Raw genomic sequence first — 20019 nt, forward strand, 5'->3', positions numbered from 1 at the left:
TTAAAACCAGCCTGATTTGAGGTAGACACCTTCTAGAACCAGGTTACTTGAAAGCAGTGTTTGTTTAAATGAGTTAATGATATGCTTAAAAAAAAAAAAAATCTTAGCTTCTGGGTGTGTCTTTTGCCTGAAGCTAATGCATCTTTTAAACAACGTATGTTTGGACTTGTATCTGTAAGCGTGCATTTATCTAATTTAATAATCAGAGAATTCAAAAGACACCACTGGATTCATCCCATAACATCCCAATGAAGAATCTACGGTCCAATTCACAGCTTCCTTTCCTCCACTCTCAATTCACTCAGGCTACCATGCTGGTAGTCTCATGGAGGAAAAAAAATCTCATCAACCAACCAGAGTGTCTGAGGATCTAGTTTTACAAGAATTTTTGTCTGCCACCATTCTTTCCCCTTTTCAGCATCATCCCCTCAGGCTGACCTATATTCCAGCTGCCATGGAAAAGGCCTGTCTTTGCCTAAGCAGCCATCACCACAGCTCCTGTGTGCAGTTACATGGAAAACTGGATGAGGAAACTATTCCAGAGCAGAACTAATGGTGGAGGGATTGTGGAAAATTGTTTTTGGTTTTGATGGTTTTGTAGTAAGACCATTATCTTAATCCTGTTGACTTTGCAGTTATACTAACTGTGATGCCAAACAAGGGTCGCTAGGAATATCTTGCTGCGTGTAGAGATATCAGGGTAGGGAAAAGTGAGCCCTTCCTTTTCATTGGAAGCTCATTTAGAGCAGCTACAGTCCAGCCAAACCCATGAAGAAAACATACAAGAAGTCTCCCATTGGTGTTTTCTTATATATAATTATTGTGTAGTCTTGAACTAAAATTAACAATAAAGAGACCCTGGGTGTAGAGGCTGACAGACCTTGCAACATTCTTATAAGTTCCTGAATTGCTGCCTGGGATTTCCAAAGAGAAGAAATCTCCCCAAAGGGAAGAAATTCTTCCTGTCATGGGCTCTGAAGTATAGCATATAGGCATTTTACAATTTGTAATATAATGTTTTAAAATGCTTTATTGAGTATTCAGAGAAAAGAAACTGCAAAGACAAATGGATTAATTTTCTGAATTGATTTACCTTGCTTAATTTAAAACAGCTTCATATATTACTAGCACTAAATATGCATTAGGTTTTCTAAGGGCACAGTATTCCATGACTACATGAATGGTTTTCAAACTAAAAAGAAGTTCTTGCCCTTTTTGATATTTTCATCTTCTCTCTTTTTTTTTTTTTTTTTTTTTTTTCTTTCTTTCCTCATATGCTCTCTTGTTCCATACTACACATATACATCAGATACATTATTCATATGCTTTGCATCTATATTTTCTTACATTTGTGTGTTAAAATGGACAGCTTAATTACTCTGTTGTGATTCACCAGCGAACCACTGCCCTTGCCATCACTCAAGATATGCTCACTTTTCCTAAATAAGTGGTACTTTGTAGGAACTGTAGTACAGAGCTTGGCTACTTTGAATCAGTTTTAACTTTAGTAATGTGTGCAATAATTCTGTAGCGTGATACAAAGATCATCATTTTGAATATTCATTTACTTTGCAGAATTATCAACTATAGCATATTTTACCTAAAAAATGAACAAAACATGTTTAGGTGTATCTGACTGTTGATATAACAGTGTGAAACAATCTCATAGCTAGAAGAAATGCTAACACTTTCAAAAGAAATGAAAGTCTTCCTACTTACTTCAGTAGGAAAAGGTACAGGCTAGTGGTGGATAGTTTTGAAAATCTGAGTCTGGCACTGTCTACTTTTTTCCTACTGGCTGTATAGAAAAGCTCCCTGCTCCTTTGGCTTTGTTAATCTAATGCCAACCTAGTGGTTTTAAATGGCAGCAGAAGGGGTGAATATCTATGACAAGACAATGTTGCCAAGACAGTTTTCATTTATAACAAATAAGTAAGAGTAGCTTGTAAATATGTACTAATTTTTATCCTGTGTTCCATCTGTTGGCTTGCTTGCTTTTATGTGTAGAACACTGCATTTCTACAGCATTTGTTTGTTTTCCTGTAGTGATTTCCGTAAGGACCACCATACACTGTCCACCTGAAATAGCCGTGTTGACAGCAGCACAAGAACGTTTCCACTTCCGATTTGCCTGCTAGATTTGCAAAGCTGTGATTCCAGGCTAAAAATGTAGTCTTGTATAATTCAACTGGCTTCCTGAAATGCATATGGAAGCAATAAGACAGTTTGAGTCCTTCATGTTTTGGTGTTGGAGCTACCAAGCTCGCAAGGCACCTCGTGTTGTCTCCAGATCTGTAGGCGAGATGTGTTACGTACATAAAGGTGTGAAAGAATGTGCAGACATCCACCTCTGGTTGGACTCTTCTGCTGCTGAATGGGGCTGCGTAATGCCTCCAGTAACCGAATCCAGGCAGGGTCTGGGCTTACATATGGTACTCGAACAATAGGTATTTACTTAAATTACATAGATTACCTCAGAGATGTGGAATCTGCACGCCCTGCCTACTTCCCTGAACTTCGGGAGCTGGATCCTGTGGGGAACATAATGGGCTTAATTACTGCGTCTGGACTAGCCGCGCAGGACCCGGAAGGCAGGAGTTAACCTCACCTCACCTTTTACATGCCAGTGACCCCAGCCTTGGCTGGGAACCTGCCGGAGCCTCCGGAGCCGCTCCGAGACCGTTCCGACTCGCGCCATCAGCGCACCGCCGGGGGGAACCCCGCGTCTGAGCAGCGGGGCCCGCGTCCGCTCCCGCCACGCTCTGAGGCGCTCGCTCAGCGGCCTCCGAGTGGAAAGCGGGCACTGGGGCCAGTTGGCAAAGAAGCTATGCCGGCCGTCCCCCCCCGAGCGGGGCGAGGCCGGGGTGGCCCGGGCCGGGGGTTGTAGTCGTCACACGGCAGGGGGAGGGGGCTGCGGGCGGGGCGGGCCGCGCGGCGCTCGGGGCTCCCCGGGCCGGGCGGGGGCGGGCTGAGGCGCTGCAAAGTTTGCGGAGTGGCTGGCGGTGCCGCGTGCCCCCCATCCCCGCTCCTTCCCTTTTTTTTCCTCCTCCTGCTCCCCTCACCGCCTTCCCTCTTCGGCGGTAGCTCCGGGGCATGAGCGGGAGCCGCCACCCGCGCTGAAGGAGAAAGAGAGAGGCGGGAGGTCTGTCTGTCCACGAGGCAGCGCGAGGGACGCGGGTAGCAGCACCGAACCCGCCATGCCCCGCGCCGCGTCCGCCGCCCTCCCGGCGCTACTCCTGCTGCTGCTGCTGCTGCTGCTGGGGGGCCCCGCCGCCGCCCGCTGCCCCGCGTCCTGCCGCTGCGCCGGGCATCTCGTCGCCTGCAGCCGGCTGGAGCCGAGCCGGCTGCCCGAGCGGCTGCCGCGGGGGGCGGTGCAGCTGTGAGTATGGGGTCTCGGCAGCGCGGGGTGTGGGGGTGCCCGGCCGCCATCTTCCGCCCGCTGGGGGCTGCCCGCCTGCGGCCGGGGAGGGCAGGGCTCAGGGGAGGGAAACGGCGGCGTGATGCTGCGGCGGTGCGCGTCGGGGCTGTCGGCAGGAGGGAGAAGGGAGGGGGCTGTCAGGGGTTGCGGGGCTCCGCGATGGGCTGAGGCGTTGCGTCGCGCTGGGCCCCGGGGGGCGGCGGCGGCTGCTGCTGCTGCTGCTGCTCTGGGAAGGGGGAAAAAAGTTTTCTCCCAACGAGAACGTGCGGAATCTCTGAGCTGGCGTTCGTTTCTGCGCCGGAAAAAAAAAAGCAAAAAAAAAAAACCCTAAAAAAAACCCCAAACCCACGAAGCTTATATCTTATTGGTCTCGGTGTTATTTTTGTAGCTCTCGCTTTTCATTCCCGATAGTTTCAATAACTTTCCTAACGCCGGGAGTTGCCACGTGTGGTTCGGTGACACGGATTTATGGAATTCTCGGTAACGCGTTAGTGAAATGCCATGTGTAGGGAATTTGCCTCCTGTGACAAACTTTTATGGACAAAGCATGAATTATGGGAGCTTTCTGTAGACCTGAAAAGAGCCGGGGCACTTGGCACATTTGTTTTTAATCTCTTGTCATTCAAATATCTTCTGTATTAGTCGCCGTAATTTTCTATTACATTTCCAAAGCAGATCGAGATAAGGACTTTAAAGTAAACAGGAAGACTTTCAATTAGTTGTGGCTAATTCTGCTCAATTGCCTCGTCTGGAGGTCATGCTGCTTTGCTCATGAAATGTGGATGGCTGTATTGACACCATATGGCACTGAGCACACGAAAGGCTGCAGGAGGTGAATATTTCCATGAGCAGATCAGGAAAGTGTGAGGGGAAAGAAACTTTTTTCTTCTTTTGGTTTATGTGATCGAAGGATATGAATCAAGTGCCAGATTTGCTTTACATTCAACAGCTTGGCTAGGCTTCCTATTAAATTTCATCTCTCCTGTTCTTTTGAACTGTTTTAGTATGCAAACATAAGGTTTCTGACAAAATGGAAGGTATTTTTGATACTCGGCTGGACTTTGCAGCTTGCTTTCTTAGTTTAATGCTGGTAAGATAAAACTCAGATGTGACAGCACGCTGAATAAAAATTAAAAAGGGGGGGGGGGAAGAGCACAGAACTTCTGTTCTTGGAACTGCTTTCAAGTTATTTTATGTTAGCAGTGATCCAAATATGTCTATTGCTCTTACTTTACCGAAGAATAAAACACATTGCAGGGCTTTTTTGCTAGCACAAGGATGTGGTGTTTTTTTTTGTTTTTTTTTTTTTTTTTTTTTTTTTTTTTTTTTTCCTAATTAGAATTCCCTTGGTAGTGTAAATTACCCTCATGTAAGTTCACATTCCTTCAAAAGTGTGAGAAAATAAGTTCCACTTGTATAAATAAGCTTTGGTCTGTTGTAAGAAACCCTGCTGTGATTACTCATTGGACAGCTGTGTCACTTGGTCTTAAACTCACAGGAGTATGTCTTTGTAGGTGTCTTCAACCATGTGGTCTGGCTGCTTTTGTGTAAATATTTCTTTTGTTTGTGTCAAATGACTTGGAAGTATCCAACTCTTTCTTCCTTCCCGTCTTAAGAATGTGGCAGAGGAAGAGCTAACATTGTCTTTCACCTCCAGTTGCTTAAGTACTTGGAGCTTTGATTGCACAACGTGTAAGATAACGCTGTTCAGTTTTACATATACAAAAAAGGTTTGAATAAGCTGAGTTATTGTTGCAACAAACTCTGCATTTACAAACTGTAAAAGACTGTTTATGAATTTTATTGCTATATGTTTACTGTATTTTCGTGGAAGTCCATAGCATATATAGCCAAAGGCTAGCTGTTTAATTGCAGGGATTCCAACACTCCTTGGAAAACAACTGTGACACAATGTTCTCAGCATAGGCAGGCAAGCTTTCCCAGGCAGAACAGTGCAAGCTTTTCTGTATGAGAATGTCTGGGCCTACGCCGAACCTCACACCTTCCCCTGTCCATCTACACTCCCAGGCAGACAGTGCATCCGGTGAAGTCAGCTTCTGAGTTTGTTCAGCCTTTCCTTCATTTTGTATCCCTGTTGAGATAAAACAGGAGTTTGCGAAGTGCTGTCTGACCATAGAGTGTGCAAGGGAAAAAATCAGAAAGTGGACCTGTATACTGAGTTCTCCTATTTTTTTAATAGCAAATGTGAGGTTACTGCTATGTGTGGAAATGGCTTCATGAAATAGGGTGTAAACAGGGTATGCTTGCCAGCTTTGCTGTGATTTTAGCCAGAAATATCATCCTCTGTAATGCTGCAGAAGATAACAATTCACTGGAAGCTGATAAATATTTGTAATGACTGTGTACAAATGGTTTTAAAGTTAGATTTCAATTTACTTCTAGTGTGTGTGTGTCTTGAGATGGAGAGAATGTTGCTGCTTTAGAGCTGATGTTTCATAGCCAGAAGTGGAGGGAGGAAGAGAGTTTGAATGGCGGCCAGCGTCCTCAGTGTTTGTGAATTCTCAGAGGCTTTGTTGAGTTCTCCGTGCCAGGTTCACCTAGGAATGCTAAAACTGTCAGCAGGACAGAAGGGAAAATCTGAAAGATGGCTTTCACTTGTGTTTGTATTACATCTTTAGTATTTACATTTTATAAATCCTCTAGTTCTTTACCAGAATTGCCAGAAAAAAGGGCCGTATGGTTTTCACAGCTGTTTTTCAATATTTTCCAGACTAAAAGTTGAACATAGCAAACTGATTTATGAGTCACTTTGGATCAGTGTCTTAAAACAGCTACAGCCTGGCTTTTTGTTTTTCAGCTCTCTTGATTTCTGCTGAATTAGCAGCTCTATAGGCCCCAGTGGGACTGATTAAGGAGCTGTTGCTGGATTTGCATTTTAAAATTTGACTTGGGGCTCAGGTTTCTGAGTTCTCTAAGGAAGAAGATGATAATTGTAACTAAGTGTTGTAAATTAAGTAGAGTCTAAAAGTTATGTTTATAAATGTGTGAAGAAATGCTCGCTCTCTCCCTTTATTCATTAGGCCTCAGGTTTTTTTTATCATATCAAGATCAATGTTCAGAGTTGCATTTTCATTTTTGAAGGCAGAGGTTGAGTTATGAGAGGTGTTCATACAAAAGGGAGTATAAAGTATTTAATAAAACAGGTTTTTAAAGGGCCTCAAAAACTATGCCAAGCTTTTGAAAGAGGGGGCAATCTGATAAAAGCTTAATCGCTTTCATTAGAACCTGAGATGAACAGGTATATATATTTTATTGTTATGAAGATTTCTTAATAAAAATAGAGTTTCAGAGAGTTTTCACTATTGCATCTGTAATGGATTTTGAAATTCTAGTAGTAAAAGTAATCACAGTGGAGATTTTCTCCTCCCTTGTAATGTGGTTTCAACAGAGAGGGAAAAATTCAGAAATGGAAAAATGCATAGTAATGATTTTTGTATTTTCGGTATTGTCAGTGCTCTTTTCCAAATGAAAATGAATCACTACTGTTCCTTCGAGTCTTTTCTTTGTATCTGTTTTGAGACATGCTGAGAAATGTATTGAATTGATGTGCATTAGTAGCTTTGGAACAGGGATGCTAAAATGTTACATTTAAGGTGTACCTCATATCCAGGGCTTATAAATCTCAGAAATTTCTATGGGTTTAAGGTTCACTTAAAACACTAGTAAAGGATATATATTGTAATATGTAGTTCACTTTCAGCTACTATGATTCAACTTACAAATTAACATGCAAGAATCCTTTTCTGAAGTTTCCTATGTCAGCAGTATTGAAATAATGTCTACTAAAACGTCTCCAATTCATAGTTTGCCCAACAACGTATGAAGCTGTGTGAAAGTGGCTATTTGATATAGTCTGGAGTTTCTGTTTTTCTTATTGTTTTGCTTTGAGTTTGACAACCTGTTGTGAGTAAACCAGGAGTGAGGAATTTGTGTGTGTTTTTTAAGGTACTTGCTATGTGGAAAATTTCAGAGTATCCTTGATGTTTAAAGACAAGCACAACATAATAGTTTGAAACCTAGTGCAAGTTGTTACGCTCACGGTTGCCTTGATAGACTCCAGATGGATGTGAACTTGAGCTATGAGTGAAAGTGTCTGGCTCCAGTGTGGTGATCATGCACAGCAGTGGTTGTAATTGCAGGATTTTTATAGTTTAAGGACTCTGCCAGGTTTTTTTTTCTTTTTTTTTTTTTTTAACATGTTATAACTCCAGCAGAACAAATCTACTCATGTCTGTTACTGTCTGGTAGGTCCTTTAGGCAAAGACATTTTAAATAAAGCTTTTGCAGGGTTTTTAGGTGAAGAAATGCAGGGTTTTAGAAGTAACACTGAAACCTCTTTGAAATAATTGCTGATTCCTAAATCTTTTCTAAAGCATGAGGAACAGTAACAAATTAGGCACTAGCTGCCATAACTTCGCTAAACTTTGGCTGTTTATTTGCATAGTTCTTATAATCCCTACAGACTAAGGCCAAATACTGGGTTATGTTTAAGAGTAAAAATTGTCTCTACTCTGTCTGCTTTAAGGCAACAAGTTAGATTCCCATCACTAATAAAACCTAGGTCTTTGTTACAGCATATTTTTTCATTTAAGAAGTCAGTATGAGAATCCCTAATCTGTACAGCTGGTGTCTTCAAATGTTAACAACTGGATTTTTCTGAAGTCTATGGCCAGACAAATGTTTGCACTAGACTTTTAAGCAGCAAAAGATGCAATCCTCTAACTCAAGTGTGGTTAACCTCATTTACAGGAGAACTCAAAATCATAGTGATGAAACTAACATTTGTGGCTTCTTGAAAATGTTAGCACTGTATTGGTTTTCCATCTCTTAAGAGGAAAATCTTTAGGAGTTCAGACACCTGGAAGAAGACACAGGTGTACAATATCAGGTGTGCGAAACCTGAGCTGGATCCCAGAAATCATCCCTCTGTGGTCACTTGCATGTGGTGGAGGGTGTGCCTCTTCTCTGGGGCCTCCCTCAGCACTTGCCCCCACCTTCTTTGTGCTGCATAAATGCCTGCCACACCTGCAGTTCTGTTCTGAGCATGCTCTTATGGTGCACAAGTTTGGAAAACCTAGCAGCAGCACCCCAGAGCCTGGGTCTGATCAATGCTGTTTGTAATGCACGTATGTGGCTGGGATTATTTTTAGGTTTTTTTTTTTTTAACTGGTTTAAAAACAACAAAACAGAGGTGAGGATTGTCTCGCTTTTTCTAACTTGGGAAGTGAGTGACTTGAGTCCTACTCATGTGAGGGATTTTGTGGTATCCCCTCTGCAGGGAAGCCAGTCCCACAAGACCTTGTACAGCTGCCCTGGGGTGGGCAGCTATGCCTTCTGTGGAGACTGCCTTCACTGTGTGCTGACTGTGGCCAGCTGGAGTGGAGCTGGGAAGATGCAGATGAGAAGTCTTAGAGAACAGATGTCAGTCCTGGCAAAAGGTACTGCATAGGTCACCAAAAGGAGGAGTTTAAAACATGGTTTTGCTGTCTTTTGTGCTCCTTGAGAAGCAGAGGTGCATGACTGGATCTCAGGATTATGTCTGTGTCCAAGGACCTACAGTGCTTCTTGCATATAAACTTGTTCTCTAGATCTGGAGTTGCTCAAGGCGTAGTCATAAAGTGGAGCACCTAACGTGTACCCTGAAACTGGTTTGCTGTGAGGTGGTTCTAATCCATATGTGGTACACATCATGAGGGGTCATTGCTTTGAGACTGTAGATGGAGAGCAGATAATGTGTGACAGCCACAGAACCCTCTGCGAGGCATCATCTGTGACTGTGCTGACTCATATTCTCCCCCAAAAAGTACGGTCTCCTGGAGTTTCCTCAAGATTCAGTTGAAAATACACTTCACAATTTAATTGCCTTATGAGTACCTGTCTTGGTGGTGGCCTTGACATTGATTTCCAGTGCTTTCTTGTCACTCTTGGCGTTATTTTTCCAGATTTTACATAGGTTGCTCCAGAAGTGATGCCTCCTATTTATTTCCATGGAAACTACAACAGACACAAAGAGCATGGTAAAACTATTTTGATAAAGCAAGTTCTCAACTGCAAAGCACTCTTTTTCAACATAGTTGTCACCACTAGTTCTGCTTTACTTTTTATTTTTTTGTCAGTGATGAGCAAGAGCCTGCATGCCATGCTTGTAGCATGTCTGCACCAGTAGAGGTGAACTACTGCTGCTTTCATACCACCCACCACCTCACTATGTTCACATCCACTGTTTGGTTTCCATTTGTTCAGTAGGTGCCCATGTGTGTCAGTGGGTACAAGTGCATGGTAATGCATAATCTCCATGCATTTCTGCATGGAGAAATTCAGTGACACCTTTGCTTTGTATGTGTTTCCGTATCAGGTGCCATTTTGTCAGACTGCCCATCTGCTACCATCACAGCAACAAAATGTAACTGAATATTGGTGGGAAGGTTCAACCTCTACTACTACACTGCCAACATCTGCTTCTGATGCCGTGGGCCAGAAACAGGAGGCATTACTTTCTGAGCAGCCCTTATATCATGGTCAGGCATCTTGTTGAGTGTTTCGGATCCAGTGCTCAGTTAGCACTGGAAAAAGTGTTAAGTGTGAGAAATTTCTATGCCCCTTAACCAGATGCTGAAGCTGCTTGCTGCTGAAGTGCACTGATGCAATTCTATGTGGGCCTGAATTGCAAACTCTCACATAAGATTAAGAGCTCCTTAAAAATAGTGGAGCTTGTGTTATAAACTAACTGTTATAATGTACAGCAAGCACTCTGCAGACAGCTGTATCACTGCAGATAAGATAGTGACAAGGAGTAGGACCTTGCAGTTTGTGGTGGGTGGATGACTAAAAAGGAGGGAGGCCTTCAACACAGCTATCTCTGATAATGAGGCCAGCTGGAAATCTTTTGGCTAATCTCCACAGTTTGAGTTTCTGTGATCAGCTTCTCTGTCTTCTGTTGTGCAATTACTCTCCTATTTCCATGATCTTTTCAGTACTTGTGAGACCACAGAAAGTGTTTCTTAGGACTGTATTTCATGATGATTTCAAATGGTCAGGAGGATGTACAGTGGAGATGCATGGTATCTGTAGGGAAATGAATTTCTTGGCAATGGTCAAGAAAGCATGTTGCGTTCATAGTACCCTAGCTTGTTTCACAGCAAGCACCTTTGTCTGCAAAGGCATTAGCAAAGTTTCTTGTAAACTGTATCAAAATTATATTTTGGGATCTTTAGTGCAGAGTGGTACAAGCTAAGTGGGGGAGCTACTTCAGGTGCATTTGAATGTAATATTAATGTCAATAATACATAAACTTTTAAAAATTCAAAGTAGATGCCTTCTTGTGTATATTTTCTTCTGATGCTACTTAAGGTCTATACTAGATTTGATTCTGCTGGCCCTGAATTGTGTGAAAATAGAATTGAGATTGATGTACAGTCCTCATTGTGTAGCTAGGACTTGTGAGCTGCTTTAAAGAAGCAAGCAGGAAGAGTAGAATGATACCGATGCAGTAATTGATTCAAGATTGAGGTGGCAATGAGTCTTGGTTTATGAATTTTCCTAGCAGTCAACTGCATGCTTCAGCCAGATTTTTCCCTGGAAAGGTAGGGAGGATGCTCTATGTAAGTCAGCGTGTTGAAATGTTTGTCATCTGTCTTAAACACTTAAAGACATATGCACACACAAAACCCCAAATGAACAATTCCCTTAAATTGTTCACGAAATTCTTTGATAGTGCCAAAGAATGTGATTAAGGTATTTGCACTTATTTGAACCCTTTAAGTGAGTTTGTATTCTAATTTTACTAACGTAAAGCAAATAATTTTATGTACTTGGAAACAAATTATAACATATTCTTAATTGTAATTGTCTTGATTTACTCAACAGTCTATGGCAAAACTGACAGGTTGTTTATTTTTGTAACCTCATAGGGATCTGAGTCACAACAAATTATCTTCAATCAAGGCCAATTTCTTGGATCACCTTCATAGTCTTCGGGAAGTGTAAGTTCATTTGTCTTAATTAAAAAATTAAAAAAAAAAAAAAAAAAAAGTGGTTTGTATAGGCTAATTGTTTCGCAGGGATATCAATACCTAGAGAAAATTTGTTGGCAAAGATGTTTGTTATTCTGAAATCTTACATTATGTGAAACTGGAATTAATTTCAAATTTTGACACTGCTCAGGAATTTAGGAAATCCAATGGGTGTACTTCTGATTTACTTCAACATTAACTTTATTTTTATATAAATAGGAAGTTGAACAACAATGAACTGGAGATCATTCCAAATCTGGGACCAGTCTCTGCAAATATAACTCTTCTGTCTTTGTAAGTAGATCCTATTCTTGTCCCTAGTTAGTGGAACTGACTCTGCAGGGTTAGTGGAAATACATGCATTACAGACTTTAAAGTAAAATAATTGGAAATAGAGTGGTTTGTGGTTAGGAAGTTGATTATGTCATGTTATTTAGCAGGTTGTTTAAAATGTGTATAATTGAGCTTAATCCTTGTAGTTTTTATGCTTCCCTCAGATACAAAGACTGTATTAGAATTAATTTATGTTGTGGTAGTGCTGAGAAGCCTCAGCTCTGTTGTCCTAGGCACTGAATGAACATTAGTAAATGCTCTAAAGTCTGTGTTGTACAAGTTTGTATAACAGGAGTTATACTCTACTGTTATGCATTTTGGCTGAAATCCCAATTGCATTAAATCATGGCAGAATCATTCCATTAATTTCAGTGGGCAGTGTGGGGAAATCCCCTTGACATGCAACTTTGGGACAATTATCTATGTTAAAAGATGTTGTGCAAGTCTCTTTAAAATGTATTTTTCAGGCCACTTTTGTGTGTAGCATAAAACTCTGTGGTTGTAGTTGTGACACACAGTTATGTCCATGTTCATTATTTTGTCTGAAATAAATTACTGGGTTACTTCATGTGGCATCTGTAAGATGGGTGTAAAATTGTAAGAGGCATATAGGACCCCAAACTAAAACACTTGATTTTAGAGGAAATCTGAAATCCGTTTAATTTGTTCTCCTCCCTCTCCACCATGTGGTATGATTTCTCTAAGATGCTGAAAAAAATCCTGCTATCCAACTCCTAAGGGGAGGTGGAAAAAGGACATGTTTTGATATGTGGGACTTGGGCTTTATCAGTGGGAATCTAAAGTGTTTAAACCTAGTAATATGTAGCCCTCTGGCCAAATCCTACCCTTGAATACAAATTGCAAGTTACCTTTCATGAGGAAGCCTGAAGGGTTAAAACAATACCGTAAACTTCAGAAAGCTGTTCAGTTAATTAAATTGATCACTGTTCAATTGCTTACAGCTGGTGATTTATAGGGGTTTGTTTTTACTTTAGACCCAGGTCAGCTAAGTCAGCTGGTGCAGCCACTGTGTCTGGACTGCTCTGTTTGAATAAGAACTAAGTGACATTTGATACTGATGTGGTTTCTTACAAATCAGGATCAGAAAAGAATGAAAGAAGGAGCAGATGCTGTCTGACTAATAACTATTTACTTTAAGCATGTCATCTATTACTATTTTGCATTAGAGTTGACATCATTTTTACACTGGCATAGCATTCTGTATTTTAAGCATCTCATTAATTTAAATAATGTATTTCTTCCAAAAAAAAAAAAATTAATAAGGTTCCCTTTATCACAAAGTTGGAAGTATTAAAGAATATGATATCCTCCTGCCTTATCTGTGATGAATATGAAATCAAGAATTTGTCCTTACATCTGTAGTCCTTCTCATGGAAATACAAATAGTTCAGATGAATGTAAAAATGTCTTTCTTCAACTGTGCAAAGATTTTTGTTCTCCTTTGAAAGAACCAAAATTGATCAATACTGAATTGTTTGTTCAATATCCTTAAGTCACTAGCTTGGTTCATTTGTCAGTGGTCAAACGTAGGAAAACTTTTGGTAGATCTGTTCTCAATACTTCTATTTTATACTCATGAATACAAGATACCAAAAAAAAAAAAAAAAAGTTTTTCTAAATGTTATACTACTAATGCATTTAAAGTTGGTCTGGCTGAGCGCTAGCTTGTTCTCTTTCTAATTTCAATTACTTCTATATGATGTTGTGAGATTACTGAAAGTAGGTATGCTCCAGTTGAGGTTTAATATAGATTGTGTGACCACTGTAAGGATTCATTGAGATTAATGTGGTAGAACTAATTCCTCAAGTAATTTATGCTAACTTCCAATGATCAGAGTGTAGTAGTTAATAAATAATTTGTCTTATTGGAATGTATGTAGAGAGAACAAATAATTAGAGTGGTATTGCATTGTTCCAAAAATAAAGCATCTTGTTCTGCTTACAAAGATTTCTCTTTCAAACACCTTACAGCTTAGAAATCATTTATGTAGGAAGATGTTAAGTCTAATTTTTACAACAGGAGAAATAAAGCAGAATAAGCATGCAGCAATTGTCTGACATAAAAAAAAAAAAAAAACAAAAAAAACAAAAACAAACTAATATGAAATGCACATATTTTAATCTGATCGTTTTTTAGAAGTGACAAAATATCTTCACTAATTGGAGAGGTTGAATCAAACTGGGTTAATATATATATCTAAGTCATGCGAAGAAGACATGTATGGAACGATTATAATTTTTCAAACCACTTTTGAAAGAATAATTGTTCTTCGTATATACTTCTGATGACTTTATGCAGTCTTCAACTTTCAGAATGAAAAGAGCTTGTGGAACCTTTCCAAAACTAACTACTGTTTCATTGTTGAGTCTTTGTTCTGACATAGAAATAATAGCAGAAAAGAGATTGCTAGTCTTTGGGAACTTGATTTGATTGCATTCCTTACACATCTGTTAATTGTATCAGTTGAAAAGCCAGTTATTTCTTCCAAGGAGTCCTCAAGGAATGCTGTGGAATGGCCTCCCTTCTAGGCAAAATCTGTATTGGTTAAAAAATTTTTTTCCATGGTGGAAAAATTTTTCCAAGTAATCATCAGCTGATCAGTGAAGACTTAGAATTTTACTTCTTTTGTGGGAATTTTCTTTCCTTGCAAAGAAATTTACAACGATTACATGTCTACAGTGAATAAATGACGCTGCGGGTATCCCCATACAGAACTGTATGTGTAAATCATTTGAGTGGTATAAACAAGCATGGGTGGATTGTCATGTTAGTGTAGTTTCTATTTCTGGATCTACCTCATTTATAGCTATCTAATGGATATTTATCTAGCTTACGTATTTTCATACTGCTGAATTACACATGATAAAACATACCTGGAGCAATAGATGTTCCTGGTCTTGTGGACAAAGTCCATCAGTAACGTTAATCAGTGGTGTCAACAACTTGTTTTTCCTGGATACCAGTAGAGAGTTGAACACCAGGAGAAGCAAGGGTATCAGACTGACACTTCCAGCTCCCTCCCCCATCACCCAGCACCCTCGAAAGATATATGTCTGTGGGAAGGAATACAGACTCAAATGCAGATACGCTCATTACGTGGCTGGAGATGCATCTAATACTTCATTCATGTGATGAATATGTATTTTGTCTTATGTCTAGCAAATGTACTTGCACATGCCCATTTTTACAGTGATGTTACTTGCAAAGGTCTGATAACATCTTTCAGCATGTTTGATCATTTAAGTCAATTATTTGAAATGGACTATTCAGCTCTCCATTCTCCTTAGACACCCAGCTGTTTTCACTGGCTTCTGGGAGAGAAGACAGAAAGTAGTTCATCAAGGTGTAAAGAAAATGTTCAGCTATTTGCCAGAGATTTCCAGCTCCCCAGTTGGAACAATAGCTGTAGTCAGGTGACCAGGTTACCAGTGTGCTGGAGAAAACAAGATTTTGGTAGAATGCTGTATTTGATAACTGGTAACTTAAAACTGCATAGTGCTTGGATGCCATCCACAGTGATGTAGATCTTCTTGTGTTCTTCCTGGAACTGAAATGTTCCAAATCTCTTAATTGGCAATGCTGAAGTGCTTTTAAAAAACAGTTAAATTGATGTAGAAATTGCTTAAATGGTTGTACTAGTTTTGTATTAGAAAATTCTGCACTTATGGGACAAAAAATGAGTGATTTTTCATTATTTCTGTATTGATGGATCATTGTGTCGAGAGATGGACATTAACAAGCATTTCTTCCAGGAGAAGCAGAAAATTTCTGAAGTTGTTTCCCATTTCAATGATGCTCTTTGTCTGAAATGTACCAGTCCTGTCCTATTTATCCTGAGAACCAGGATCTGTGATACTGATACATGAGAATAAAGACCTTGTAGCTTAGGTATATCATTGTCGTAAAGTTTGGTACCAAGTTTGAATCCGGGTTTCTTAAACTCACACTCTAAAAGAGTGGAAGTGATTTTTGAATTAAGGTGATTAAGGTGTCCATTGTATGTGCTTGTTTAAGGGTAGTAGATAAGTATATATCAAGTACATATCAACATGATGCTTTGGTGGTTGTAAGCTATTAATGTTCAAAAACTGTACCGGAACTTCTCCACAGTGTGTCAACAATTCACTGGAAAAAGAACAAACAAACATATAAAAGCAATCAACAAACCAAACAAAATAAAATACAAGATCTGAGTTTATTGCAGTAGACATAATATCTTCTCCCACTACTCTAGAGATCTTGGCTCCATTTTTGGGAAGATGTACATAACTGATATGACTTATATCTTTTAATGCTGATAGTACAGATCAGGCTCAAGTCATGATTTCCCACAAGGCTGAAAGTTCATCCAGTGTTGTCATTTTTGTGTGTGCGTGTGACACATGATACCAAAGTGTGGATCTAAGATGTGTTGTTAGGGTGCATTAAATGCTCAAGAAATTATTTGGGTTAATAAAAAAACTACTCTGAATGTAATCTTCTTTAATTACAAATAATTGGAAACCTCTCAGTACAGTCAGTGACAAAGGACATTTAAAGATACTTGGGGCTGTGATTTACCATCGTAGGGGAAAGCCATGCTACTGAAGATGAAGAAATAGATTGAAACTGAGTAATATAAGTGCATCACTCTTTTATATGGCTTTCATAAGTCCTATATGGCTTTTAACTGTCATTTGGCTACACATTCTACTTTAAAAATCTTCAAAAAATAATAACTAGTTCATGTAATTAATGCTTTGTATGGAATAAAGGCACTTAATGCTGCAGAATTTGTAAATCACTGCTTAAGATTTTAAGGATATGTGGTATGGGTAATAAACCCATTATCTTTCATGTGTTGAATTAAAAAAAATACACACACACACACACACACACACACACACACACTAAAAAATTCATGGATGCCATCCAAAACTGCCAGTGTGTTGTATTCCTGTATTTAGTTCTATGGAAAATGGAAGGCCTCAGTCAGTGACTTTAGAGGGATGGTGTGACTCTTGAGTATCCAACATCCATAACTAAATTTTATTATTCTTAGAAAAATAACTAGAATTAATATGGAAAAAAAAAAAAAAAAAAACAAACAAAAAAAAAACCAACAAGTTTCTTGCCCCCACATCTGGAGTATGTTGTGTAATAATCATATCATCAGTAGAGATTAGAAAAGCCACATATGACAAAGTTTCTATGGTGTATAGTGAAATTCTAACATTAGGCTAGCTTTGAATGATGGAGTGCTTTAAGTAGTTAGGGATTTTACTTTTAGTTAAATAAAAATTATCTGTTTTAAAACTATTGGTACATGTGGAGCAGGTGATTTAGATAGATTACGTTCTAGAAATTACTCACATTAATAAAGATGACAAACATTCAGTTTTAGTAATGCCAGAGTAGGAAACGCAACATTCATTTTTCAAATGTTGCATTAGTATATTACTTGTATTATGTTCTTTTTTTGTTGTTTTGTTTATTTATTTATTTTTAATTAAGAATGTTGCCTCTTTTTGTAAGAGGCATGTAGAATATACAATGTTATGCTTGATTTTGTCTGCAACCTGAGAGAACTGTTAACACTTAAGGCAGTTGAAGCAAGGAGGTTTGGTTTTGGGTTCTGCAGTGATGAACAATGTTGGCCAGCATGGAGGAGACTTTCTGTAGCGTGCATGCTGGTCTGTTAAGTGCTGGCCTGAAACTACAGATCTGTTTTCTGAAGGCTTTCAACAGCATTCAGTTTGCAGTGTCTGTATGTAAGTATGTTCTGAGTCTAAAGGCATTGCCTTTGAAGACACATGTACAAGTCTTGTTTCCTGGATGCTTAAAAAAGTTAATGAACAAAAAATTATTAACAGAAATACTACTCAGGGTATGACATGTGCCAGAAGTATTGAGAAATTGCCAGTCTTAGTTGAGTGCTGGGATTGCATAATTAAAATTGTTCCAACTTTAAATGTAGCTTTCTGATCAGCTCTTCAAAAATGATTCTGACTAGTCATTTTTTAATTTCTTTGGTGTTCAAAGAACACTTTTGAAAAGCAAAGCTGAAAGTGCTGCTTGAAAAAGTGGAAAGTCATTCTCTTCAAAGAGAAAATAAATCAGCAAGGTTATCTAAGCCATGAACAATAATTTAAAATTAAAATTTCAGAACTTGCTTATACAGCGTAGTAGACATTAAACTTACGTATCTTCTCCAGTGGGTTAGGTGAGCAACAAGTAGAACCAGCCCTTCAGAGACCATGCTACAGTTTGCACCTGAAAAAACTTTTCAGCCATTCGGCTGAAAATTGTAAATTCATCTATGGCAGCTTTCTCCATTCTTCCATTTTTTTTTTTATTATTATTCTTTTTTTTTTAGCAAAAGAGTGAACCTGCTTTTGAGGGGCAGTAATTGAGCACAGACTTGTGGATTTTCATTGTTAATTAATTAATGTGTGCTATCTCCTCCTGACGTCGATTAATCAACATATAGTTAAATACCTATCTAGCTTTATGCACAAATGTTGCTAGTGAAAAAAGTATCATGTTGTTTAGAAATGATCTTATTTTAATATTGTGTGCACATTTTAAAATAAGGAAATGTATATGTCAATATGGTTTCAGATAAGGAGTATTCAAGATCATTCTTCAAGTAGTCGTCTTGAGAAGTACAATTTAATTAGTTGAAGTGAACACACAGAATATCTTACACATCTGCTCAACTGCCAATGTAGAAGTAGAGCAATGATTTGAATAGTTTGGTGGCACCTCAACTAGGAGAACTTCTGCGAAGTGCTTTTGGAAAATACATATTTTTTTCATAATCATTGTTTGCAAGATTATTTGTAATGGAGGTAGGAATGATAAATCTGTCTTCTTGCAGTAGATTGGGAATGGCAGCTGTGTTTAGAATCCAGAACGCTGTCTCCATTGTATTTAGTAAGCTATAGTCATGAGAAAGAAGTTCAGACACTGCTCTTGAAAATGAAAGCTTATATTCAGTAGGAGTGAATGCCTTTCCCTTCTGTGCTTGTCAGAGAAAGCGGTATTGTGTGTTTATAAAGTCAGCATACTAAACTGTAGTCTGGTTCCCAATATTAAGAAAATTTTGGTCAAATATTTTACATCCTTGTCATCTCTTCAGTTACCACTTTATTATGGGAAGGATTAAGATTTGGATGCTGCCTGGAAGAGTTTGTTTTGAAGAAGGATTGAAAGAAAGGATAGAGGAATGCCAGACTGGCCTTCAGGCACAAGGCAGCTTGGAGAAAGTCCTAAAAATGAGAGTGGTGGTAAACCATGTGTGACTTGGGCTGAAGTTGTGAGCAAAAAATTAGAGCAGAAAACTTACTGGAATTAGTTTCTGCAGTCTTTGACATTTGGTGTGGAGACTAAGAGGAAGTAAATGAAAGAATTTGAAAAGGAACCTGTCTTAGTCAGACTTGCAGACATGGAAACTAGATTTTTATAACAGCAATTTAGATTGAGTGTTGGTAAAGAGTAGAAATATCTGGAAACACAGAATTTGCTGTAGCAGAAATATAGAGTCTGTATGAATGCTTTTGCAATGAGAATGGAAATGAATGCAAATTTTATGAACTACTTATAGTGGGGGAAAAAAAAAAAAAGGCTTGTTTTTCTGATCAACAGTGTTAAAGATGAATTAAAAAGAATAATTGTGGTTCAGAAAAACAGAGAGTACTACTCCCATGTAACAAAGTAGAAGAATGGTAGGAAATTTTACCACAAGAGCGATGCCATATTTTGTGAGACAGTACAGGGAACAAGAGAAGTTGGAAAGACATTAAATGCCAGACATCATAAGAGCTGGATTTTTAGCATAGTACTGTGATAGATGGTTATTGCAAGGGAGGAGAGGTTATGTGGTGACTCAGCATCTTGAATGAACTAGAAGTGGACAGGGAGAAGATCTCTCAACTTGTTGCCCAACAGTTGAGATTGAGTAGGTCTAGAAGGGTGTACAGTTTGAAGCACCTGGGCTTCAGTCTGCACTCTCCAAGAGTTGGCTCTGTTTTAAACAAATTAAAAAAAAAAAAAAAGCAAACAACAAAAAACACATTTTTACTAAATAAGTTCATAAATCAGATAAAAATATGATTTATAAAATTGGAGGGTGTTACGCTGTGTTAAATCTAGGTCATAACTACAGTTGTTTAAGATTTTAGCATTAAATGATAGTCATGGAGTGCACCGTCTGCAGTTGGCTATTATTTCTG

At 39.0% G+C, this 20019-nt stretch overlaps 1 protein-coding gene across 2 annotated transcripts in view; it reads left to right on the plus strand.

Annotated features, from left to right (window-relative positions):
* Positions 1 to 2971: 2971 nt before the first annotated feature.
* Positions 2972 to 20019, plus strand: part of LRIG3 (leucine rich repeats and immunoglobulin like domains 3) — a 44293-nt gene continuing 27245 nt past the window's right edge. Inside the window, exons 1-3 of one of the 2 annotated variants that reach the window (XM_052669184.1) lie at positions 2972 to 3379; positions 11350 to 11421; positions 11671 to 11745. In XM_052669184.1, the coding sequence (XP_052525144.1) occupies positions 3198 to 3379; positions 11350 to 11421; positions 11671 to 11745 (329 nt within the window). In that variant the 5' untranslated portion in view covers positions 2972 to 3197. Of the gene's footprint in view, positions 3380 to 3768; positions 4251 to 11349; positions 11422 to 11670; positions 11746 to 20019 lie in introns of those variants that run through there. The other variant, XM_052669185.1, reaches the window with a different exon arrangement.

This window comes from Tympanuchus pallidicinctus, unplaced genomic scaffold (genome assembly GCF_026119805.1).
Source record: "Tympanuchus pallidicinctus isolate F22 unplaced genomic scaffold, pur_lepc_1.0 scaffold8, whole genome shotgun sequence".
NCBI lineage: Eukaryota > Metazoa > Chordata > Aves > Galliformes > Phasianidae > Tympanuchus > Tympanuchus pallidicinctus.